Below are 26,729 nucleotides of genomic sequence, written 5' to 3' on the forward strand. Positions count from 1 at the left end.
ACACTGAAGCGCTGAAAGAGAAAACTTGCTGCTCTAGGGTCTCTTGTGGTGTCAATGTGCCTGGAACCAAGATCCTTAAGAAACCTTCTTGCACTCTCTCCCCATGGGCCTAGGGTCTCAGACCCTATTGGAACAAAGTTGTACCGATGATCTAATTGCCTGTACTTGGCTGACTTGTGTCTTTCTCTGCGTGTCGCCGCGGCTCCTGCTGTGCCGGCAGAGAGGGTGATGTATGTGGTTGCCAGGGTGGATACACAAGTATAGTCCCATGCCAACTGTCTGCCACCTTTCCACGGGCGCAGTGTGATTCCGTCTGGTTAGCCGGAAAAGCTAACAGAGTCACGATTCAATAGACTGCGAGGCTCTCTCTCTGCTGGACACTGGGCAGAGGCAAGGCTTCTCTTAATGATGTCATTGACTTCGTCGTGTCTAGTGTGCCAACTACCATATTTTCTACAGTGCAGGCTTTTTTTGTACTGTCACTTTTTTGTACAGTCACTGATGGTCGAGTGTTTTAAGGCACCTTGTACACCAGTTGCAATGTGCTCCTGATGGTCCGGGTTCGAGTCACTTCTAGGGTGTGGAGTTTTCATTCGCATATATGCTTGGGGACCATTCAAGCTTATTCTCATACATTTATATATATATATATATATATATATATATATATATATAATTATATAGGAAGGGAGTACCACCTCTGGCTGGAAGAAGGGGACCCTTAGCCTCTGAGGAAACCACACATAACGCATTAGAGGAAATGTTTAGGTCCCCTCCATTACAGTTTCTTTGTACTTTTCTCCTACCACCCTCTTCCTTTTTTTGTGCTTTATTATGTATTAATGGTGACAACATATACATGGGTGGATACAAATATAACGTGAAATATATAAATAAGTTTGTATAAATACAAACGTGAAACTCAACACAGAAATCATCGATTGGTACAGCGATAGCAGGCGGCTTGACATCAGCGAGGCACTACACATCAAAAAGTCAACACCAGCAATCAACAGTCAATTAATGCACAACTATATTCTACCCACTTCAAGACTCCGCTCCAATATGGAAGCAGCAAGAAAAAGTATGGGCCAGAAGGCCTTCTGCAGTTACTTCCATTCTTTTGTTCACATATCCAATTTTTACCCATTGTTTCGTGTTGTCTTGTATTTGTCACCTCACCCAAAAACGTTTGTACCATATTACATCATAAGTATAAGTACGATGAATTTGTGTGTAAATTAAGTCTTTGAAAATGTAATACAAATTACGAAAAGCGTTCAGGCGTCAGACCATTAATAAAAAATAAATTTTGGAGAATTGTTATTTTCATTACCACTGACAGTGAAGAAAAACATTAGAAATATTGAAAAAATTCGTGTTAGAATTTTCAATCTTACTTTTTGGTCACATATATATACAGACAATGGGGTAGAAAGACAGAAGGGGATGATCAGAGTGAGAGCGATGAAAGGGGTGAGAAGTGGTAGGGGTCAGGTACTCGTCACCATCTGGGTTTCGAACCTGGAACCTGGACTTCAATTTCTCGTGAAGACTCTGTCATGGCCAGCCACTAGCGGAAGCAGAGGACAGAAGAAGGTATGATGAGAGGAGGAAATTAGGAGGATGAGGAAGAGAAAAATTGGAAATTCAGTTTAGAGTCTTAGTGTATGACTCTCAAGAGTTAGTGAGGCGTCTTAGTGTATGACTCTCAAGAGTTAGTATGGCGTCTTAGTGGATGACTCTCAAGAGTTAGTGAGGCGTCTTAGTGGATGACTCTCAAGAGTTAGTGTGGCGTCTTAGTGGATGACTCTCAAGAGTTAGTGTGGCGTCTTAGTGGATGACTCTCAAGAGTTAGTGTGGCGTCTTAGTGGATGACTCTCAAGAGTTAGTGAGGCGTCTTAGTGGATGACTCTCAAGAGTTAGTGTGGAGTCTTAGTAGATGACTCTCAAGAGTTAGTGTGGAGTCTTAGTGGATGACTCTCAAGAGTTAGTGTGGCGTCTTAGTGGATGACTCTCAAGAGTTAGTGAGGCGTCATAGTGGATCACTCTCAACCGTTATTGTTAAGTGTTAGTGGATCACTCTTAACCATTAATGTGCAGTCTTAGTGGATCACTCTTAACCATTAATGTGCAGTCTTAGTGGATCACTCTCAAGAGTCAAGTTGCAACATTAGTGGATCACTCAACAGGTAAGCTGCAGCTATTGTGGATCACTATCAACGGTTAGTATAGAGCCCTTGTGGATCACTATCAACGGTTAGTATAGAGCCCTTGTGGATCACTATCAACGGTTGGTATAGAACCCTTGTGGATCACTATCAACGGTTAGTATAGAGCCCTTGTGGATCACTATCAACGGTTGGTATAGAACCCTTGTGGATCACTATCAACGGTTAGTATAGAGCCCTTGTGGATCACTATCAACGGTTAGTATAGAGCCCTTGTGGATCACTATCAACGGTTAGTATAGAGCCCTTGTGGATCACTATCAACGGTTAGTATAGAGCCCTTGTGGATCACTATCAACGGTTAGTATAGAGCCCTTGTGGATCACTATCAACGGTTAGTATAGAGCCCTTGTGGATCACTATCAACGGTTAGTATAGAGCCCTTGTGGATCACTATCAACGGTTAGTATAGAGCCCTTGTGGATCACTATCAACGGTTAGTATAGAGCCCTTGTGGATCACTATCAACGGTTAGTATAGAGCCCTTGTGGATCACTATCAACGGTTAGTATAGAGCCCTTGTGGATCACTATCAACGGTTAGTATAGAGCCCTTGTGGATCACTATCAACGGTTAGTATAGAGCCCTTGTGGATCACTATCAACGGTTAGTATAGAGCCCTTGTGGATCACTATCAACGGTTAGTATAGAGCCCTTGTGGATCACTATCAACGGTTAGTATAGAGCCCTTGTGGATCACTATCAACGGTTAGTATAGAGCCCTTGTGGATCACTATCAACGGTTAGTATAGAGCCCTTGTGGATCACTATCAACGGTTAGTATAGAGCCCTTGTGGATCACTATCAACGGTTAGTATAGAGCCCTTGTGGATCACTATCAACGGTTAGTATAGAGCCCTTGTGGATCACTATCAACGGTTAGTATAGAGCCCTTGTGGATCACTATCAACGGTTAGTATAGAGCCCTTGTGGATCACTATCAACGGTTGGTATAGAGCCCTTGTGGATCACTATCAACGGTTAGTATAGAGCCCTTGTGGATCACTATCAACGGTTGGTATAGAGCCCTTGTGGATCACTATCAACGGTTAGTATAGAGCCCTTGTGGATCACTATCAACGGTTAGTATAGAGCCCTTGTGGATCACTATCAACGGTTAGTATAGAGCCCTTGTGGATCACTATCAACGGTTGGTATAGAGCCCTTGTGGATCACTATCAACGGTTAGTATAGAGCCCTTGTGGATCACTATCAACGGTTGGTATAGAGCCCTTGTGGATCACTATCAACGGTTAGTATAGAGCCCTTGTGGATCACTATCAACGGTTGGTATAGAGCCCTTGTGGATCACTATCAACGGTTAGTATAGAGCCCTTGTGGATCACTATCAACGGTTGGTATAGAGCCCTTGTGGATCACTATCAACGGTTAGTATAGAGCCCTTGTGGATCACTATCAACGGTTGGTATAGAGCCCTTGTGGATCACTATCAACGGTTAGTATAGAGCCCTTGTGGATCACTATCAACGGTTGGTATAGAGCCCTTGTGGATCACTATCAACGGTTAGTATAGAGCCCTTGTGGATCACTATCAACGGTTGGTATAGAGCCCTTGTGGATCACTATCAACGGTTAGTATAGAGCCCTTGTGGATCACTATCAACGGTTGGTATAGAGCCCTTGTGGATCACTATCAACGGTTAGTATAGAGCCCTTGTGGATCACTATCAACGGTTGGTATAGAGCCCTTGTGGATCACTATCAACGGTTAGTATAGAGCCCTTGTGGATCACTATCAACGGTTGGTATAGAGCCCTTGTGGATCACTATCAACGGTTAGTATAGAGCCCTTGTGGATCACTATCAACGGTTAGTATAGAGCCCTTGTGGATCACTATCAACGGTTAGTATAGAGCCCTTGTGGATCACTATCAACGGTTAGTATAGAGCCCTTGTGGATCACTATCAACGGTTAGTATAGAGCCTTGTGGATCACTATCAACGGTTAGTATAGAGCCCTTGTGGATCACTATCAACGGTTAGTATAGAGCCCTTGTGGATCACTATCAACGGTTAGTATAGAGCCCTTGTGGATCACTATCAACGGTTAGTATAGAGCCCTTGTGGATCACTATCAACGGTTAGTATAGAGCCCTTGTGGATCACTATCAACGGTTAGTATAGAGCCCTTGTGGATCACTATCAACGGTTAGTATAGAGCCCTTGTGGATCACTATCAACGGTTAGTATAGAGCCCTTGTGGATCACTATCAACGGTTAGTATAGAGCCCTTGTGGATCACTATCAACGGTTAGTATAGAGCCCTTGTGGATCACTATCAACGGTTAGTATAGAGCCCTTGTGGATCACTATCAACGGTTAGTATAGAGCCCTTGTGGATCACTATCAACGGTTAGTATAGAGCCCTTGTGGATCACTATCAACGGTTAGTATAGAGCCCTTGTGGATCACTATCAACGGTTAGTATAGAGCCCTTGTGGATCACTATCAACGGTTAGTATAGAGCCCTTGTGGATCACTATCAACGGTTAGTATAGAGCCCTTGTGGATCACTATCAACGGTTAGTATAGAGCCCTTGTGGATCACTATCAACGGTTAGTATAGAGCCCTTGTGGATCACTATCAACGGTTAGTATAGAGCCCTTGTGGATCACTATCAACGGTTAGTATAGAGCCCTTGTGGATCACTATCAACGGTTAGTATAGAGCCCTTGTGGATCACTATCAACGGTTAGTATAGAGCCCTTGTGGATCACTATCAACGGTTAGTATAGAGCCCTTGTGGATCACTATCAACGGTTAGTATAGAGCCCTTGTGGATCACTATCAACGGTTAGTATAGAGCCCTTGTGGATCACTATCAACGGTTAGTATAGAGCCCTTGTGGATCACTATCAACGGTTAGTATAGAGCCCTTGTGGATCACTATCAACGGTTGGTATAGAGTCCTTGTGGATCACTATCAACGGTTAGTATAGAGCCCTTGTGGATCATTCTCAAGTTTTAATCAAGAGAAAACAAGATGAAGTCTTAGAGTCATGACGTTAAGTGTATTTACAGAGAATCATCTATCTTGAGGTTATCTTGAGATAATTTCGGGGCTTTAGTGTCCCCGCGGCCCGGTCCTCGACCAGGCCTCCACCCCCAGGAAGCAGCCCGTCACAGCTGACTAACACCCAGGTACCTATTTACTGCTAGGTAACAAGGGCATAGGGTGAAAGAAACTCTGCCCATTGTTTCTCGCCGGCGCCTGGGATCGAACCCAGGGCCACAGGATCACAAGTCCAGCGTGCTGTCCGCTCCGCCGACCGGCTTCCCTTCGGCCGACCGGCTTCCCTAGTTTCAGGTTGTTACAAATTTTGTAAAGTATACATATAATGATAGAAAACAATTGATGGTGTTCTCATATGGTGTATTCTTTCCTCGGTGAGGTACAACGATGTTTATTTCTTACGATACAGCGAAGGTGACTGAATGCGTTACAGTGACCGTAGCCTTAACATTGCTACGATAATCACACTGGAGCCGGTCGGCCGAGCGGACAGCACACTGGATTTGTGATCCTGTGGTCCCGGGTTCGATCCCGGGCGCCGGCAAGAAACAATGGGCAGAGTTTCTTTCACCCTATGCCCCTGTTACCTAGCAGTAAAATAGGTACCTGGGTGTTAGTCAGCTGTCACGGGCTGCTTCCTGGGGGTGGAGGCCTGGTCGAAGACCGGGCCGCGGGGACACTAAAAAGCCCCGAAATCATCTCAAGATAACCTCAAGATAACACTGTTACCTGCTAGAGAGGCCATTGTTGCATGTAGAAACCAGGCATTAACTGCTGGTTCATTTTTCAGAAATATCGTAGCTTAATTTTATGCTGTGGCGTAGATCCAGAATGGAAATCGAATGACGTTTATGCGCTACAGGTACCGAAGGCTATCATACAGCCACTGTAGCTTCATGTAATACTGTATCCGCTCAGGAGATATGGCTACAGGAGTAGCAGGAGCACATTTACCACAATACACGAGCAGCTACGGTGACCACAGCTTCATGTGGAGCAGCTACGGTGACCATAGCTTCATGAGGAGCAGCTACGGTGACCACAGCTTCATGAGGAGCAGCTACGGTGACCACAGCGTCATGAGGAGCAGCTACGGTGACAACAGCTTCATGAGGAGCAGCTACGGTGAGCACAGCTTCATGTGGAGCAGCTACGGTGACCATAGCTTCATGAGGAGCAGCTACGGTGACCACAGCTTCATGAGGAGCAGCTACGGTGACCACAGCTTCATGAGGAGCATCTACGGTGACAACAGCTTCATGAGGAACAGCTACGGTGACCACAGCTTCATGAGGAGCAGCTACGGTGACAACAGCTTCATTTGGAACAGCTACGGTGACCACAGCTTCATGAGGAGCAGCTACGGTGACAGCAGCTTCATGAGGAGCAGCTACGGTGATCACAGCTTCATGTGGAACAGCTACGGTGATCACAGCTTCATGAGGAGCAGCTACGGTGACAACAGCTTCATGAGGAGCATCTACGGTGAGCACAGCTTCATGTGGAGCAGCTACGATGACCACAGCTTCATGAGGAGCAGCTACGGTGACCACAGCTTCATGAAGAGCAGCTACGGTGACAACAGCTTCATGAGGAGCAGCTTCGGTGGCAACAGCTTCATGAGGAGCAGCTACGGTGAGCACAGCTTCATGTGGAGCAGCTACGATGACCACAGCTTCATGAGGAGCAGCTACGGTGACCACAGCTTCATGAAGAGCAGCTACGGTGACAACAGCTTCATGAGGAGCAGCTTCGGTGGCAACAGCTTCATGAGGAGCAGCTATGGTGACCACAGCTTCATGAGGAACAGCTAGTGCTACTGGAGCTACATACTCTACAGCTACAGTGGCCGGTACTTTATATGGAACAGCTACAGTGACCAAAGCTTCATATGGTGCAGGTACAGTGACCGGAACTTCATGCAATACAGCTACTTTGATCGAAACTTCGTGTGGTACAGTTGCAGTGACTAAAGTTTCAAACGACACAGCTACAGTGACCAAAGCTTCATACGATGCAGGTACAGTGACTTCCTGAGGTATAACTTCAGTGACTAAAGCTTCAAACGGTACAGCTGCAATGACGAAAGATTTATGTGTTACGACTACAGTGGCCAAAACATTGTATGGTACAGCTATAATGACCAAAACTTCATGTGATACAGCAACATTGACCAAAGCTTCATGCGGTACACCGATGTTCACCAAAGCTACATACGGTTCAGCAACAGTGACCAATGCCTCATGTGGTACAGCCAAAGTGATCAAAACTGCATGCGTTACAGCTGCAGTGATCAAGGCTTCATGCGGTACAGCAACAGTGACCAAAGTTTCATGCGGTACAGCAACAGTGACCAAAGCTCCATGCGGTACAGCTGCATTGATCGGAGCTGCATATGACACAGCGAACATGTACCGAGTATCTCTCGGTACAGCAACTGCATCCTCTAGGTACAGAATATGCATGTATAAATGTCTGAAATGTGGACCAAACCTTTTTCTCTTGTCACCAGCAAGCCAAGCCAAATATGAGAGCGGGAAAAATTAGTTTCTTGAAAAATTAATAGCACCATTTTCAGACAAGACTGAGGCAGGATATTCCAACAAGGGTATCGTCGCCGGCAGAGTCAAAGAGTTCGGCTCACACTCTTACAAGGCAAAGGGGCCAAAAACTCAGGAAGCTTATATATGCGGTGTCTGGTGCTCTTCCACAACGGGGGAAAGTTTTTTGAACTACAGAAACTACTTGAACTTGAAAAGTTCTTGAAAACTACTTGAAAAGTTGTTATGGAAGGTTTTGCTTTTCTAACTCATTTTTAAAGGGTAAATATGTGATATCTCTGTTTAAGTTGTTTTATTTACCCCTAAGAAGAAATGCAGAGTCAAAGACAATTCCTTGATGGAGCCGAGTAGCGTTAAATGAGGAGCGTTTTTGGATTTATTGGAGGTGTTCAAACCCAATTCATCCCACACTTCGGTAGCTATAAGATCGTCGACTATAACTGTGTGTAGTGTCTAGTTAATAGTTGCTTCCCATGTTATTCTCTATATTTGACCTGTTGCTCTAGATCGCTTTACCTTTGATGTGCAGGACAACACTCCTCATATGTGTTCAGTGAGCGGCGTGCCAGAGAGTCTGGCGAGAGACCACCGTAAGGTTGAGTGTAGAACATTACCCGATGGTGACCACTTTACCTTCCCCCTCCTCCCTTAGCCTCCCTTAGTTGTTGTTGGCCACTTAACCCCTCCCCCTCCACCCTTAGCCGTTGTTGGCTACTTAACCCCTCCCCCTCCACCCTTAGCCGTTGTTGGCTACTTAACGTTCCCCCTCCTCCCTTAGCTTCCTTTAGCCGTTGTTGGCCACTTAACCCCTCCCCCTCCACCCTTAGCCGTTGTTGGCTACTTAACGTTCCCCCTCCTCCCTTAGCTTCCTTTAGCCGTTGTTGGCCACTTAACCCCTCCCCCTCCACCCTTAGCCGTTGTTGGCTACTTAACGTTCCCCCTCCTCCCTTAGCTTCCTTTAGCCGTTGTTGGCCACTTAACCCCTCCCCCTCCACCCTTAGCCGTTGTTGGCTACTTAACGTTCCCCCTCCTCCCTTAGCTTCCTTCAGCCGTTGTTGGCCACTTAACCTCCCCCTCCTCCCTTATTAGCCGTTGTTGGCCACTTAAACTTCCCCCCTTCTCCCTTAGCCTACCTTAGCCGTTGTTGGCCACTTAACCTTCCCTCTTCCCCTTTAGCCTCCCTTAGCCGTTGTCAATCACTTAACATCTCCCCTCCTCCCTTAGCCTCCCTTAGCCGTTGTTGGCCACTTAACGTTCCCCCTTCTCCCTTAGCCTCCCTCTCGCCCACTACAGCCATAAACGCTGTTGAACATGTCGGTAACATGGCAGTGGTTACTGACACTGACCTTTGGCACGCCTTTCTATACCTGACCTTACCTTGTAGCACTTCAGGCAGCATCAAGGTGACATATATGACTAAAGTAAACCTCTCTAGGCTCTCTCTTGGTCATGTCTGACCTTAAGCTGGCACTCCTGATAGCCTCTGACACTTTGCACCTCCTGGCACTCCTAACTTTCAGCATGGATTATTATCCACATCAGATAAATAGGTGACACTCTTGGTGAAATCTGACTTTCTTTTGGCATTACTGTCGAAAATGTCCCTGTGATTGGCGCTCTTGCACATATTTGACACGTTATATCTTGAGGTTATCTTGAGATAATTTCGGGGCTTTTAGTGTCCCCGCGGCCCGGTCCTCGACCAGGCCTCCACCCCCAGCAAGCAGCCCGTGACAGCTGACTAACACCCAGGAACCTATTTTACTGCTAGGTAACAGGGGCATAGGGCGAAAGAAACTCTGCCCATTGTTTCTCGCCGGCGCCTGGGATCGAACCCAGGACCACAGGATCACAAGTCCAGCGTGCTGTCCGCTCGGCCGACCGGCTCCCTTAACTGGAATTCGTTAACTGGAATTCTTGTCATATCTGATCCACTAATTTGTATTCGTGGTTACAGCTAGCTCAAAAATTCAAAGGATATGTTATTGTTTCATGATATCCTTATCCACATCTGACACGTTATCTTGACATGACTAATCAACGTGGTTGTCACTACAGACCCCACCTAACAATTTGTGTACACGGTCACATCTTACAATATGACTGACATGAGGCCACATGTAGGCCAGATGTAACATCCGGCCACATCTTACCGAGTATCTGGTCACCTTGGAATATCTGGGGCCAGATTCACGAAAGCACTTACGAACCTGTACATCTTTTCTCAATCTTTGGCGGGTTTGTTTACAATTATTAAACAGTTAATGAGCTCGGAAGCACCAGGAGGCTGTTTATAACAATAACAACAGTTGATTGGCAAGTTTTCATGCTGGTAAACTGTTTAATAAATGTAACCAAAGCCGTCAAAGATTGAGGAAAGATGTACACGTTCGTAAGTGCTTTCGTGAATCTGGCCCCTGAACATTCGGTCACTCCAGGCAATGTCGATAGCATTTTTGGTCACAAATAACCCTTTAGTTGCAACATCTGATAACGTTTTATCATTAGGTCTTACTAACCAGCACGTCTTACAACATTTTGCTATATGGCGAGTAATTTGGGCGGTCATTGAACCTTCACGAACATTCGGTTTCACCAAATTTCACTCGCTCCAGCATCAGTAGCATCACAAGGAACACACCCGCCAGCATCAGCAGCATCACAAGGAACACACCCGCCAGCATCAGTAGCATCACAAGGAACACACCCGCCAGCATCAGTAGCATCACAAGGAACACACCCGCCAGCATCAGTAGCATCACAAGGAACACACCCACCAGCATCACAAGGAACACACCCGCCAGCATCACAAGGAACACACCCGCCAGCATCACAAGGAACACACCCGCCAGCATCAGTAGCATCACAAGGAACACATCCGCCAGCATCACAAGGAACACACCCGCCAGCATCAGTAGCATCACAAGGAACACACCCGCCAGCATCAGCAGCATCACAAGGAACACACCCGCCAGCATCAGCAGCATCACAAGGAACACACCCGCCAGCATCAGCAGCATCACAAGGAACACACCCGCCAGCATCAGCAGCATCACAAGGAACACACCCACCAGCATCAGTAGCATCACAAAGAACACACCCACCAGCATCAGTAGCATCACAAGGAACACACCCGCCAGCATCAGTAGCGTCACAAGGAACACACCCGCCAGCATCAGCAGCATCACAAGGAACACACCCGCCAGCACCAGTAGCGTCACAAGGAACACACCCACCAGCATCAGCAGCATCACAAGGAACACACCCGCCAGCATCACAAGGAACACACCCGGCAGCATCAGTAGCGTCACAAGGAACACACCCGCCAGCATCAGCAGCATCACAAGGAACACACCCACCAGCATCAGTAGCATCACAAGGAACACACCCACCAGCATCAGTAGCATCACAAGGAACACACCCACCAGCGTCACAAGGAACACACCCGCCAGCACCAGTAGCGTCACAAGGAACACACCCACCAGCATCAGCAGCATCACAAGGAACACACCCGCCAGCATCACAAGGAACACACCCACCAGCATCAGTAGCATCACAAGGAACACACCCGCCAGCATCAGTAGCGTCACAAGGAACACATCCGCCAGCATCACAAGGAACACACCCGCCAGCATCAGCAGCATCACAAGGAACACACCCGCCAGCATCAGCAGCATCACAAGGAACACACCCACCAGCATCAGTAGCGTCACAAGGAACACACCCGCCAGCATCAGTAGCGTCACAAGGAACACACCCGCCAGCATCAGCAGCATCACAAGGAACACACCCACCAGCATCAGTAGCATCACAAGCAACACACCAACCAGCATCAGTAGCATCACAAGGAACACACCCACCAGCGTCACAAGGAACACACCCGCCAGCACCAGTAGCGTCACAAGGAACACACCCACCAGCATCAGCAGCATCACAAGGAACACACCCGCCAGCATCACAAGGAACACACCCACCAGCATCAGTAGCATCACAAGGAACACACCCACCAGCATCAGCAGCATCACAAGGAACACATCCGCCAGCATCACAAGGAACACACCCGCCAGCATCAGCAGCATCACAAGGAACACACCCACCAGCATCAGTAGCATCACAAGGAACACACCCACCAGCATCAGTAGCGTCACAAGGAACACACCCGCCAGCATCAGTAGCGTCACAAGGAACACACCCGCCAGCATCACAAGGTACACACCCGCCAGCACCAGTAGCATCACAAGGAACACACCCACCAGCACCAGTAGCATCACAAGGAACACACCCGCCAGCATCAGTAGCATCACAAGGAACACACCCACCAGCACCAGTAGCGTCACAAGGAACACACCCACCAGCATCAGCAGCATCACAAGGAACACACCCGCCAGCATCACAAGGAACACACCCGCCAGCATCACAAGGAACACACCCACCAGCACCAGTAGCATCACAAGGAACACACCCACCAGCACCAGTAGCGTCACAAGGAACACACCCACCAGCACCAGTAGCGTCACAAGGAACACACCTGCCAGCACCAGTAGCATCACAAGGAACACACCCACCAGCACCAGTAGCGTCACAAGGAACACACCCACCAGCACCAGTAGCATCACAAGGTACACACCCGCCAGCATCAGTAGCATCACAAGGAACACACCCACCAGCATCAGTAGCGTCACAAGGAACACACCCGCCAGCATCACAAGGAACACACCCGCCAGCACCAGTAGCATCACAAGGAACACACCCACCAGCATCAGTAGCGTCACAAGGAACACACCCGCCAGCATCAGTAGCGTCACAAGGAACACACCCACCAGCACCAGTAGCGTCACAAGGAACACACCCGCCAGCATCAGCAGCATCACAAGGAACACACCCACCAGCATCAGTAGCATCACAAGGAACACACCCGCCAGCATCAGTAGCGTCACAAGGAACACACCCACCAGCACCAGTAGCATCACAAGGAACACACCCACCAGCACCAGTAGCATCACAAGGAACACACCCGCCAGCACCAGTAGCATCACAAGGAACACACCCGCCAGCACCAGTAGCATCACAAGGAACACACCCACCAGCACCAGTAGCATCACAAGGAACACACCCACCAGCATCAGTAGCATCACAAGGAACACACCCGCCAGCATCACAAGGAACACACCCACCAGCATCAGTAGCATCACAAGGAACACACCCGCCAGCACCAGTAGCATCACAAGGAACACACCCGCCAGTATCAGTAGCATCACAAGGAACACACCCGCCAGCATCACAAGGAACACACCCGCCAGCACCAGTAGCGTCACAAGGAACACACCCACCAGCACCAGTAGCATCACAAGGAACACACCCACCAGCATCAGTAGCATCACAAGGAACACACCCGCCAGCATCAGTAGCATCACAAGGAACACATCCGCCAGCATCACAAGGAACACACCCGCCAGCATCAGTAGCATCACAAGGAACACACCCGCCAGCATCAGCAGCATCACAAGGAACACACCCGCCAGCATCACAAGGAACACACCCGCCAGCATCAGCAGCATCACAAGGAACACACCCGCCAGCATCAGCAGCATCACAAGGAACACACCCGCCAGCATCAGCAGCATCACAAGGAACACACCCACCAGCATCAGTAGCATCACAAGGAACACACCCACCAGCATCAGTAGCGTCACAAGGAACACACCCGCCAGCATCAGCAGCATCACAAGGAACACACCCGCCAGCACCAGTAGCGTCACAAGGAACACACCCACCAGCATCAGCAGCATCACAAGGAACACACCCGCCAGCATCACAAGGAACACACCCGCCAGCATCAGTAGCGTCACAAGGAACACACCCGCCAGCATCAGCAGCATCACAAGGAACACACCCACCAGCATCAGTAGCATCACAAGGAACACACCCACCAGCATCAGTAGCATCACAAGGAACACACCCACCAGCGTCACAAGGAACACACCCGCCAGCACCAGTAGCGTCACAAGGAACACACCCACCAGCATCAGCAGCATCACAAGGAACACACCCGCCAGCATCACAAGGAACACACCCACCAGCATCAGTAGCATCACAAGGAACACACCCACCAGCATCAGCAGCATCACAAGGAACACATCCGCCAGCATCACAAGGAACACACCCGCCAGCATCAGCAGCATCACAAGGAACACACCCGCCAGCATCAGCAGCATCACAAGGAACACACCCACCAGCATCAGTAGCGTCACAAGGAACACACCCGCCAGCATCAGTAGCGTCACAAGGAACACACCCGCCAGCATCAGCAGCATCACAAGGAACACACCCACCAGCATCAGTAGCATCACAAGGAACACACCCACCAGCATCAGTAGCATCACAAGGAACACACCCACCAGCGTCACAAGGAACACACCCGCCAGCACCAGTAGCGTCACAAGGAACACACCCACCAGCATCAGCAGCATCACAAGGAACACACCCGCCAGCATCACAAGGAACACACCCACCAGCATCAGTAGCATCACAAGGAACACACCCACCAGCATCAGCAGCATCACAAGGAACACATCCGCCAGCATCACAAGGAACACACCCGCCAGCATCAGCAGCATCACAAGGAACACACCCACCAGCATCAGTAGCATCACAAGGAACACACCCACCAGCATCAGTAGCGTCACAAGGAACACACCCGCCAGCATCAGTAGCGTCACAAGGAACACACCCGCCAGCATCACAAGGTACACACCCGCCAGCACCAGTAGCATCACAAGGAACACACCCACCACCACCAGTAGCATCACAAGGAACACACCCGCCAGCATCAGTAGCATCACAAGGAACACACCCACCAGCACCAGTAGCGTCACAAGGAACACACCCACCAGCATCAGCAGCATCACAAGGAACACACCCGCCAGCATCACAAGGAACACACCCGCCAGCATCACAAGGAACACACCCGCCAGCATCACAAGGAACACACCCGCCAGCATCACAAGGAACACACCCACCAGCACCAGTAGCGTCACAAGGAACACACCCACCAGCATCAGCAGCATCACAAGGAACACACCCGCCAGCATCACAAGGAACACACCCGCCAGCATCACAAGGAACACACCCACCAGCACCAGTAGCATCACAAGGAACACACCCACCAGCACCAGTAGCGTCACAAGGAACACACCCACCAGCACCAGTAGCGTCACAAGGAACACACCCGCCAGCACCAGTAGCATCACAAGGAACACACCCACCAGCACCAGTAGCGTCACAAGGAACACACCCACCAGCACCAGTAGCATCACAAGGTACACACCCGCCAGCATCAGTAGCATCACAAGGAACACACCCACCAGCATCAGTAGCGTCACAAGGAACACACCCGCCAGCACCAGTAGCATCACAAGGAACACACCCACCAGCATCAGTAGCGTCACAAGGAACACACCCGCCAGCATCAGTAGCGTCACAAGGAACACACCCACCAGCACCAGTAGCGTCACAAGGAACACACCCGCCAGCATCAGCAGCATCACAAGGAACACACCCACCAGCATCAGTAGCATCACAAGGAACACACCCGCCAGCATCAGTAGCGTCACAAGGAACACACCCACCAGCACCAGTAGCATCACAAGGAACACACCCACCAGCACCAGTAGCATCACAAGGAACACACTAACCAGCACCAGTAGCATCACAAGGAACACACCCACCAGCATCAGTAGCATCACAAGGAACACACCCGCCAGCATCACAAGGAACACACCCACCAGCATCAGTAGCATCACAAGGAACACACCCGCCAGCACCAGTAGCATCACAAGGAACACACACCCGCCAGTATCAGTAGCATCACAAGGAACACACCCGCCAGCATCACAAGGAACACACCCGCCAGCACCAGTAGCGTCACAAGGAACACACCCACCAGCATCAGTAGCATCACAAGGAACACACCCGCCAGCATCAGTAGCATCACAAGGAACACATCCGCCAGCATCACAATTAACACACCCGCCAGCATCAGTAGCATCACAAGGAACACACCCGCCAGCATCAGCAGCATCACAAGGAACACACCCGCCAGCATCACAAGGAACACACCCGCCAGCATCAGCAGCATCACAAGGAACACACCCGCCAGCATCAGCAGCATCACAAGGAACACACCCGCCAGCATCAGCAGCATCACAAGGAACACACCCACCAGCATCAGTAGCATCACAAGGAACACACCCACCAGCATCAGTAGCATCACAAGGAACACACCCGCCAGCATCAGTAGCGTCAAAAGGAACACACCCGCCAGCATCAGCAGCATCACAAGGAACACACCCGCCAGCACCAGTAGCGTCACAAGGAACACACCCACCAGCATCAGCAGCATCACAAGGAACACACCCGCCAGCATCACAAGGAACACACCCGCCAGCATCAGTAGCGTCACAAGGAACACACCCGCCAGCATCAGCAGCATCACAAGGAACACACCCACCAGCATCAGTAGCATCACAAGGAACACACCCACCAGCATCAGTAGCATCACAAGGAACACACCCACCAGCGTCACAAGGAACACACCCGCCAGCACCAGTAGCGTCACAAGGAACACACCCACCAGCATCAGCAGCATCACAAGGAACACACCCGCCAGCATCACAAGGAACACACCCACCAGCATCAGTAGCATCACAAGGAACACACCCACCAGCATCAGCAGCATCACAAGGAACACATCCGCCAGCATCACAAGGATCACACCCGCCAGCATCAGCAGCATCACAAGGAACACACCCGCCAGCATCAGCAGCATCACAAGGAACACACCCACCAGCATCAGTAGCGTCACAAGGAACACACCCGCCAGCATCAGTAGCGTCACAAGGAACACACCCGCCAGCATCAGCAGCATCACAAGGAACACACCCACCAGCATCAGTAGCATCACAAGGAACACACCCACCAGCATCAGTAGCATCACAAGGAACACACCCACCAGCGTCACAAGGAACACACCCGCCAGCACCAGTAGCGTCACAAGGAACACACCCACCAGCATCAGCAGCATCACAAGGAACACACCCGCCAGCATCACAAGGAACACACCCACCAGCATCAGTAGCATCACAAGGAACACACCCACCAGCATCAGCAGCATCACAAGGAACACATCCGCCAGCATCACAAGGAACACACCCGCCAGCATCAGCAGCATCACAAGGAACACACCCACCAGCATCAGTAGCATCACAAGGAACACACCCACCAGCATCAGTAGCGTCACAAGGAACACACCCGCCAGCATCAGTAGCGTCACAAGGAACACCCCCGCCAGCATCACAAGGTACACACCCGCCAGCACCAGTAGCATCACAAGGAACACACCCACCAGCACCAGTAGCATCACAAGGAACACACCCGCCAGCATCAGTAGCATCACAAGGAACACACCCACCAGCACCAGTAGCGTCACAAGGAACACACCCACCAGCATCAGCAGCATCACAAGGAACACACCCGCCAGCATCACAAGGAACACACCCGCCAGCATCACAAGGAACACACCCGCCAGCATCACATGGAACACACCCGCCAGCATCACAAGGAACACACCCACCAGCACCAGTAGCGTCACAAGGAACACACCCACCAGCATCAGCAGCATCACAAGGAACACACCCGCCAGCATCACAAGGAACACACCCGCCAGCATCACAAGGAACACACCCACCAGCACCAGTAGCATCACAAGGAACACACCCACCAGCACCAGTAGCGTCACAAGGAACACACCCACCAGCACCAGTAGCGTCACAAGGAACACACCCGCCAGCACCAGTAGCATCACAAGGAACACACCCACCAGCACCAGTAGCGTCACAAGGAACACACCCACCAGCACCAGTAGCATCACAAGGTACACACCCGCCAGCATCAGTAGCATCACAAGGAACACACCCACCAGCATCAGTAGCGTCACAAGGAACACACCCGCCAGCATCACAAGGAACACACCCGCCAGCACCAGTAGCATCACAAGGAACACACCCACCAGCATCAGTAGCGTCACAAGGAACACACCCGCCAGCATCAGTAGCGTCACAAGGAACACACACCCACCAGCACCAGTAGCGTCACAAGGAACACACCCGCCAGCATCAGCAGCATCACAAGGAACACACCCACCAGCATCAGTAGCATCACAAGGAACACACCCGCCAGCATCAGTAGCGTCACAAGGAACACACCCACCAGCACCAGTAGCATCACAAGGAACACACCCACCAGCACCAGTAGCATCACAAGGAACACACCCGCCAGCACCAGTAGCATCACAAGGAACACACCCGCCAGCACCAGTAGCATCACAAGGAACACACCCACCAGCACCAGTAGCATCACAAGGAACACACCCACCAGCATCAGTAGCATCACAAGGAACACACCCGCCAGCATCACAAGGAACACACCCACCAGCATCAGTAGCATCACAAGGAACACACCCGCCAGCACCAGTAGCATCACAAGGAACACACCCGCCAGTATCAGTAGCATCACAAGGAACACACCCGCCAGCATCACAAGGAACACACCCGCCAGCACCAGTAGCGTCACAAGGAACACACCCACCAGCACCAGTAGCATCACAAGGAACACACCCACCAGCATCAGTAGCATCACAAGGAACACACCCGCCAGCATCAGTAGCGTCACAAGGAACACACCCGCCAGCATCACAAGGAACACACCCGCCAGCATCACAAGGAACACACCCGCCAGCACCAGTAGCATCACAAGGAACACACCCACCAGCATCAGTAGCATCACAAGGAACACACCCACCAGCATCAGTAGCATCACAAGGAACACACCCGCAGCATCAGTAGCATCACAAGGAACACACCCGCCAGCACCAGTAGCGTCACAAGGAACACACCCACCAGCATCAGTAGCGTCACAAGGAACACACCCGCCAGCATCACAAGGAACACACCCACCAGCACCAGTAGCATCACAAGGAACACACCCGCCAGCATCAGTAGCATCACAAGGAACACACCCGCCAGCATCAGTAGCGTCACAAGGAACACACCCGCCAGCATCACAAGGAACACACCCGCCAGCACCAGTAGCATCACAAGGAACACACCCGCCAGCATCAGCAGCATCACAAGGAACACACCCGCCAGCATCAGCAGCATCACAAGGAACACACCCACCAGCATCAGCAGCATCACAAGGAACACACCCACCAGCATCAGTAGCGTCACAAGGAACACACCCGCCAGCATCAGTAGCGTCACAAGGAACACACCCGCCAGCATCAGTAACATCACAAGGAACACACCCACCAGCATCAGTAGCATCACAAGGAACACACCCACCAGTATCAGCAGCATCACAAGGAACACATCCGCCAGCATCACAAGGAACACACCCGCCAGCATCAGCAGCATCACAAGGAACACACCCGCCAGCATCAGTAGCATCACAAGGAACACACCCGCCAGCATCAGTAGCATCACAAGGTACACACCCACCAGCATCACAAGGAACACACCCGCCAGCATCAGTAGCATCACAAGGTACACACCCACCAGCATCACAAGGAACACACCCGCCAGCATCACAAGGTACACACCCACCATCATCACAAGGAACACACCCCGCCAGCACCAGTAGCGTCACAAGGAACACACCCGCCAGCATCAGCAGCATCACAAGGAACACATCCGCCAGCATCACAAGGAACACACCCGCCAGCACCAGTAGCATCACAAGGAACACACCCGCCAGCATCAGCAGCATCACAAGGAACACACCCACCAGCATCAGTAGCATCACAAGGAACACACCCGCCAGCATCAGTAGCATCACAAGGAACACACCCGCCAGCACCAGCAGCATCACAAGGAACACACCCGCCAGCATCACAAGGAACACACCCGCCAGCATCAGTAGCATCACAAGGAACACACCCACCAGCATCAGCAGCATCACAAGGAACATGCTCTCTGGAGGAGGATGGAGAGTGCGTGCAGCTTCACTATGAGTCTCTCAGACACTCACGGGAGCCTGGGATTGAGGTCGCCTTTCTGGACAACCATAAATAACATTTCTTTGCAATGTATTATGCGGAAAGAGAGAGTGAGAGAGAGAGAGAGAGAGAGAGAGAGAGAGACAGAGAGAGAGGAGAGAGAGAGAGAGAGAGAGAGAAGAGAGAGATGAGAGAGAGAGAGAGAGAGAGAGAGAGAGAGAGAGAGAGAGAGAGAGAGACAGAGAGAGAGAGAGAGAGAGAGAGAGAGAGAGAGAGAGAGAGAGAGAGAGAGAGAGAGAGAGAGAGAGAGAGAGAGAGAGAGAGAGAGAGACAGAGAGAGAGAGAGAGAGAGAGAGAGAGAGAGAGAGAGAGAGAGAGAGAGAGAGAGAGAGAGAGAGAGAGAGAGAGAGAGAGAGAGAGTGGAGAGAGAGAGAGAGAGAGAGAGAGAGAGAGAGAGAGAGAGAGAGAGAGAGAGAGAGAGAGAGAGAGAGAGAGAGAGAGAGAGAGAGAGAGAGAGAGAGAGAGAGAGAGAGAGAGAGAGAGAGAGAGAGAGAGAGGAGAGAGAGTGAGAGTGAGAGTGAGAGTGTGAGAGTGAGAGTGAGAGAGAGAGAGAGAGAGAGAGAGAGAGAGAGAGAGAGAGAGAGAGAGAGAGAGAGAGAGAGAGAGAGAGAGAGAGAGAGAGAGAGAGAGAGAGAGAGAGAGAGAAAGGAACTATCAAGAGAAAGCGCCAAGCTATTACTACTATATAGCAATGTTAAGGGTGTCAGGATAAGGGTTTGGGACGATAGGATGGGAAAGAATGGTGGCTAACCGTTTGAACAGTCGGGAATTAAACACTGGCCTGCATGAAGTGAGGCCGTCGCTCTACCGTCCAGCCCAAGTGGTTGGCAGAGGAAGATAATGAAATAAGAGTCACCTGGCCCAACCCATTAATGTGGTCATCCAACCCGTTCTCGCACTTTCTTACAGTCAATATTGACTTATTAAATACGTGCATATGTGACTTACTAAACATACTAGTTTACCTTGAAAAGCTTAATAGAAAACACCGACCTAATATACTAAGAAGGTTAGGTAAGGTCGGTGTTTTCTATGAAAATTTTCAAGGTAAACTAGTATGTTTAGTATGTCACATATGAACGTATTTAATAAGTCAATATTGGACTATACCAAAGTGCGAGAACGGGTTGGGTCCTCCCTGGTCATCTTGAAATTATGTTCTTCAAAATTTGCATAAATCCAGGTACCTCAACACTCTTATGGGCATTGTACAGACCTCAATGCTAGGGTTTTTTCCCCAATCAACTTCCTGATGGACAACCTGGACTGTTCACGTCCAGGGGGACGTGAACAGCCAAGCAAATGCTTTCACCAGTCTTATACTGGATCTCCAGCATAGGCATATACCTCACCTGCAGTATGTGACCATGCTACTGATCAACCATTGTTTGGATATCGCTGCCGGATGGCAGCTAAAGCAAACTAAGGCCTGGAAGAGATTAAAAAAGGCATCTTTCTGTTCATAACAGAAACATTTATAGCCAAATGCAGGCGAGGGAGTCACAATATCGTGGCTGAAGTATGTTGACCAGACCACACACTAGAAGTTGAAGGGACGACAGTTTCGGTCCGTCCTGGACCATTCTCAAGTCGATTCAACTTCTAGTGTGTGGTCTGGTCAACATTTATAGCCAATCTTGTTAATATTGAAAGAAACTCAAAAGTGGGCTATATCCAGATGGGAATCCGAAACTCGAAGAAAACTTGCATCTGGAAGAGTTGGTTCCAAGGTCTGGTGGTCCCCGGTAAAAGATTCGGCACAGATCTTCATATGACGACACAATCCCGCCTCTAAGCCGGGAGGATGGAACTGTAGCTGTAAAACCTACAGATATAGATAGAAACTGTAAAAACCTACAGATTAGATAGAACTGTAAAACCTACAGATATAGATGGAACTGTAAACCTACAGATATAGATGGAACTGTAAAACCTACAGATATAGATGGAACTGGTAAAAACCTACAGATATAGATAGAACTGTAAAACCTACAGATATAGATAGAACTGTAAAACCTACAGATATAGATGGAACTGTAAAACCCTACAGATATAGATGGAACTGTAAAACCTACAGATATAGATGGAACTGTAAAACCTACAGATATAGATAGAACTGTAAAACCTACAGATATAGATAGAACTGTAAAACCTACAGATATAGATGGAACTGTAAAACCTACAGATATAGATAGAACTGTAAAACCTACAGATATAGATAGAACTGTAAAACCTACAGATGTAGATGGAACTGTAAAACCTACAGATATAGATGGAACTGTAAAACCTACAGATGTAGATGGAACTGTAAAACCTACAGATGTAGATGGAACTGTAAAACCTACAGATATAGATAGAACTGTAAAACCTACAGATGTAGATGGAACTGTAAAACCTACAGATATAGATAGAACTGTAAAACCTACAGATGTAGATGGAACTGTAAAACCAACAGATATAGATAGAACTGTAAAACCTACAGATGTAGATGGAACTGTAAAACCTACAGATATAGATAGAACTGTAAAACCTACAGATATAGATAGAACTGTAAAACCTACAGATGTAGATGGAACTGTAAAACCTACAGATATAGATAGAACTGTAAAACCTACAGATATAGATAGAACTGTAAAACCTACAGTTGTAGATAGATCTGTAAAACCTACAGATGTAGATAGAACTGTAAAACCTACAGTTGTAGATAGAACTGTAAAACCTACAGTTGTAGATAGAACTGTAAAACCTACAGTTGTAGATAGAACTGTAAAACCTACAGTTGTAGATAGAACTGTAAAACCTACAGATATAGATAGAACTGTAAAACCTCGCAACTAGTGTGGGGGAAGGCTTCCTATCAGGCAGTTTGTTTTTATTCTTGAGTTATTAATTTAAATATTGTTGAATTATTATTTTCCTTTATATTTGATTTTATTACTTCAAAGTTGACTGTATATTTTATAGTTTTCCTGCTAGGTGAGGGGGAGCCGGTCGGCCGAGCGGACAGCACGCTGGGCTTGTGATCCTGTGGTCCCGGGTTCGATCCCAGGCGCCGGCGAGAAACAATAGGCAAAGTTTCTTTCACCCTATCCCCCTGTTACCTAGCAGTAAAATAGGTACATGGGTGTTAGTCAGCTGTCACGGGCTACTTCCTGGGGGTGGAGGCCTGGTCGAGGACCGGGCCGCGGGGACACTAAAGCCCCGAAATCATCTCAAGATAACCTCAAGATAGGTGTTATCCTTTACACAAGTTGGGGGGGGGGTATATTTTACACAGTCTATTAATCAAATGAATGATAAGGTAATGAAATACTGAATGATAGTTATGCTACTAAATCAATTAGTAAATACAGTTATTACTGCTTAGCTCTAGAGACGTTATGCCTGTTAATGGGTACTGTGTGTCCCTCAGTCACACAGTACCCATTAACAGGCATAACCTTTAGTGCCAGGAGTGGGTCCTTCAGTCACACAGTACCCATTAACAGGCATAACCTTTAGTGCCAGGAGTGTATCCCTCAGTCACACAGTACCCATTAACAGGCATAACCTTTAGTGCCAGGAGTGGGTCCTTCAGTCACACTGTACCCATTAACAGGCATAACCTTTAGTGCCAGGAGTATGTCCTTCAGTCACACAGTACCCATTAACAGGCATAACCTTTAGTGCCAGGGGTGTATCCTTCAGTCACACAGTACCCATTAACAGGCATAACCTTTAGTGCCAGGGGTGTATCCTTCAGTCACACAGTACCCATTAACAGGCATAACCTTTAGTGCCAGGGGTGTATCCTTCAGTCACACAGTACCCATTAACAGGCATAACCTTTAGTGCCAGGAGTGGGTCCTTCAGTCACACTGTACCCATTAACAGGCATAACCTTTAGTGCCAGGGGTGTATCCTTCAGTCACACAGTACCCATTAACAGGCATAACCTTTAGTGCCAGGAGTGGGTCCTTCAGTCACACTGTACCCATTAACAGGCATAACCTTTAGTGCCAGGAGTATGTCCTTCAGTCACACAGTACCCATTAACAGGCATAACCTTTAGTGCCAGGAGTGGGTCCTTCAGTCACACAGTACCCATTAACAGGCATAACCTTTAGTGCCAGGAGTGGGTCCTTCAGTCACACTGTACCCATTAACAGGCATAACCTTTAGTGCCAGGAGTATGTCCTTCAGTCACACTGTACCCATTAACAGGCATAACCTTTAGTGCCAGGAGTGTATCCTTCAGTCACACAGTACCCATTAACAGGCATTACCTTCAGTGCCAGGGTGTGTCCTTCAGTCACACAGTACCCATTAACAGGCATTACCTTCAGTGCCAGGGGTGTATCCTTCAGTCACACAGTACCCATTAACAGGCATAACCTTTAGTGCCAGGGTGTATCCTTCAGTCACACAGTACCCATTAACAGGCATAACCTTTAGTGCCAGGGTGTATCCTTCAGTCACACAGTACCCATTAACAGGCATAACCTTTAGTGCCAGGAGTGTTTCCCTCAGTCACACAGTACCCATTAACAGGCATTACCTTCAGTGCCAGGAGTGTTTCCCTCAGTCACACAGTACCCATTAACAGGCATTACCTTCAGTGCCAGGAGTGTTTCCCTCAGTCACACAGTACCCATTAACAGGCATAACCTTCAGTGCCAGGAGTATGTCCTTCAGTCACACTGTACCCATTAACAGGCATAACCTTTAGTGCCAGGGGTGTGCCCTGGCACTCTTGCTTGATGGAGCCCTAATGGCAACTTAAAAAACCTAGAGTTGCCACAGGTCGACTCAATGTTCTATCCTCTCTTCTGAATGGCACCTGCCGAGTAATTTGTCAGTAGTAAACTGTTACCACAACACACAAGATATGTTCAGGGGAGAGTAAATTATAATAAGGCTTACCTGTTCCGAGTGCCAGGCAGACATCGTAAGAGCACAAGAATATTCAACACTACTGACCAGAGCTGCTGAAATATCTTACTATAGGGGCCTCGTAGCCTGGTGGATAGCGCGCAGGACTCGTAATTCTGTGGCGCGGGTTCGATTCCCGCACCAGGCAGAAACAAATGGGCAAAGTTTCTTTCACCCTAAATGCCCCTGTTACCTAGCAGTAAATAGGTACCTGGGAGTTAGTCAGCTGTCACGGGCTGCTTCCTGGGGGTGGAGGCCTGGTCGAGGACCGGGCCGCGGGGACACTAAAAAAGCCCCGAAATCATCTCAAGATAAGCTCAAGATAAGATAGTAGACCGGAAACAATGCTTCCCAAAGTAACGAGATCTTCGGTTGATCGGGTGCTCAATGGGTCGAAGCTCGTGGAAAGTATTTAAGATCTACACATGTTGACTAGAGAGGAGTTGGTCTCTCTATTGTCGTCTGTATCCAAGCGCACGTAATGGAATTTTATTTACAATGACTATCTGGACTTCTCCCTGGCGTCTCCCGAAAAAATACGGTTCTATTTCTGATTTCTTGACTAAGGGAGGTATCTTCTTCTTCTTCTTCTACCCAGCCACTTGGGCTGGACGGTAGAGCGACGGTCTCGCTTCATGCAGGTCGGCGTTCAATCCCCGACCGTCCAAGTGGTTGGGGCACCATTCCTTCCCCCTTTCCCATCCCAAAACTTTATCTTGACCCTTTGCAAGTGCTATATAGTCGTAATGACTTGGCGCTTTCCCCCCTGATAGTTCCCTAGTTCTTCTTCTTCTTGAGATGATTTCGGGGCTTTTAGTGTCCCCGCGGCCCGGTCCTCGACCAGGCCTCCACCCCCAGGAAGCGTTCGTTCAGGAGGTAGACTTTAGATTTTATGGTATATTTCGTCAAATTAAAGCATATAGAAAACTTTTCCATTAATTCTAATGTATAGACTGGTGTTTTAGGAATACTTGCTGTGTTAAATATATATTTCTTATGACGTCACGGATTTCTCGTTCTTTATCATTTTTTATGACTAACCAATGTAACTAGTATAACATGGTTTTCTGGTTATATTGGGCTGTTATTATGCTTGTATATTAGTATGTTAGTGTCGGTATTTCAGACAACCAGCTATCAGGAGAAGGCTGATCTACTGGCAAACCACTTTGCTGCCAAGATGCTGGTCCCTGATCCTGAACGTCAGCCTCCACATCTTGCCCCATGCACTGTGTCTAGGATGACTGAAGGGCTTATAAAGCAGGCTAAGTTCTCCATCTCCTTAACACGCTAGACACAAGCAAAGCTGTGGGGCCAGACTAAGGTCAGTACTACTACTACAACTGACCTGTTGACTCCATCTCTCACGTGCCTCTTCCAACTCTGCCTAGCTCAAGGACTGTGGCCCCTCCTTATGGAAGAACGTAGACATTGTTCCAGTGCACAAAAAGAAGAGTTGCTCAGTGGTTGTCAACTACAGACCAGTGTCATTGCTCTCCATTACTGCTAAAATCCTGGAATCATTAATCGCTCAGCAAATTATATCATTTTTGTATCATCATTGGCTGATATGTGATAGACAGTGTGGTTTTAGAAATGGCCGATCTGCTGCTCATTTCTGGGTAAATCTCTCCAATAAGTGGCATCAGTCACTGGATGAGTCCAAGATCCGCTGTGATTTGCTCTAGACAAAGCAGGAGTCTATGATCGGGTCTGACACTCTGGATTAGTAGAGAAGCCTCAAGCGCTAGGTATCTCAGGCTCCGTCTTAGAGTAAATAAAAGTCTACCTTCATGAACGGACTCTAACGGTAATCCTAAATGGAGCAGAATCCGAATGCAACATAATTGGTGAAAGAATTCCAACATGGTAGTGTGCT

General features: G+C 48.8%; 2 protein-coding genes across 2 annotated transcripts; one reads left to right on the top strand and one right to left on the bottom strand.

Annotated features, from left to right (window-relative positions):
- Positions 1-6,216: 6,216 nt before the first annotated feature.
- LOC123774268 (ice-structuring glycoprotein-like) lies at positions 6,217-7,677 on the bottom strand. The gene has a single exon (XM_045768419.2). It carries the CDS (start codon positions 7,675-7,677, stop codon positions 6,217-6,219), a length of 1,461 nt encoding a protein of 486 aa, XP_045624375.2.
- On the top strand, positions 7,676-26,144 carry LOC138354164 (platelet glycoprotein Ib alpha chain-like). Its single transcript, XM_069308054.1, has 4 exons — positions 7,676-7,716; positions 21,826-21,893; positions 21,990-22,759; positions 25,977-26,144. The coding sequence occupies exons 1-4, from the start codon at positions 7,676-7,678 to the stop codon at positions 26,142-26,144; spliced, it is 1,047 nt and encodes a 348-aa protein (XP_069164155.1).
- Positions 26,145-26,729: the final 585 nt, after the last annotated feature.

The sequence above is a fragment of the Procambarus clarkii genome, chromosome 61, assembly GCF_040958095.1.
Source record: "Procambarus clarkii isolate CNS0578487 chromosome 61, FALCON_Pclarkii_2.0, whole genome shotgun sequence".
In the NCBI taxonomy this organism is placed as follows: Eukaryota; Metazoa; Arthropoda; class Malacostraca; order Decapoda; family Cambaridae; genus Procambarus; species Procambarus clarkii.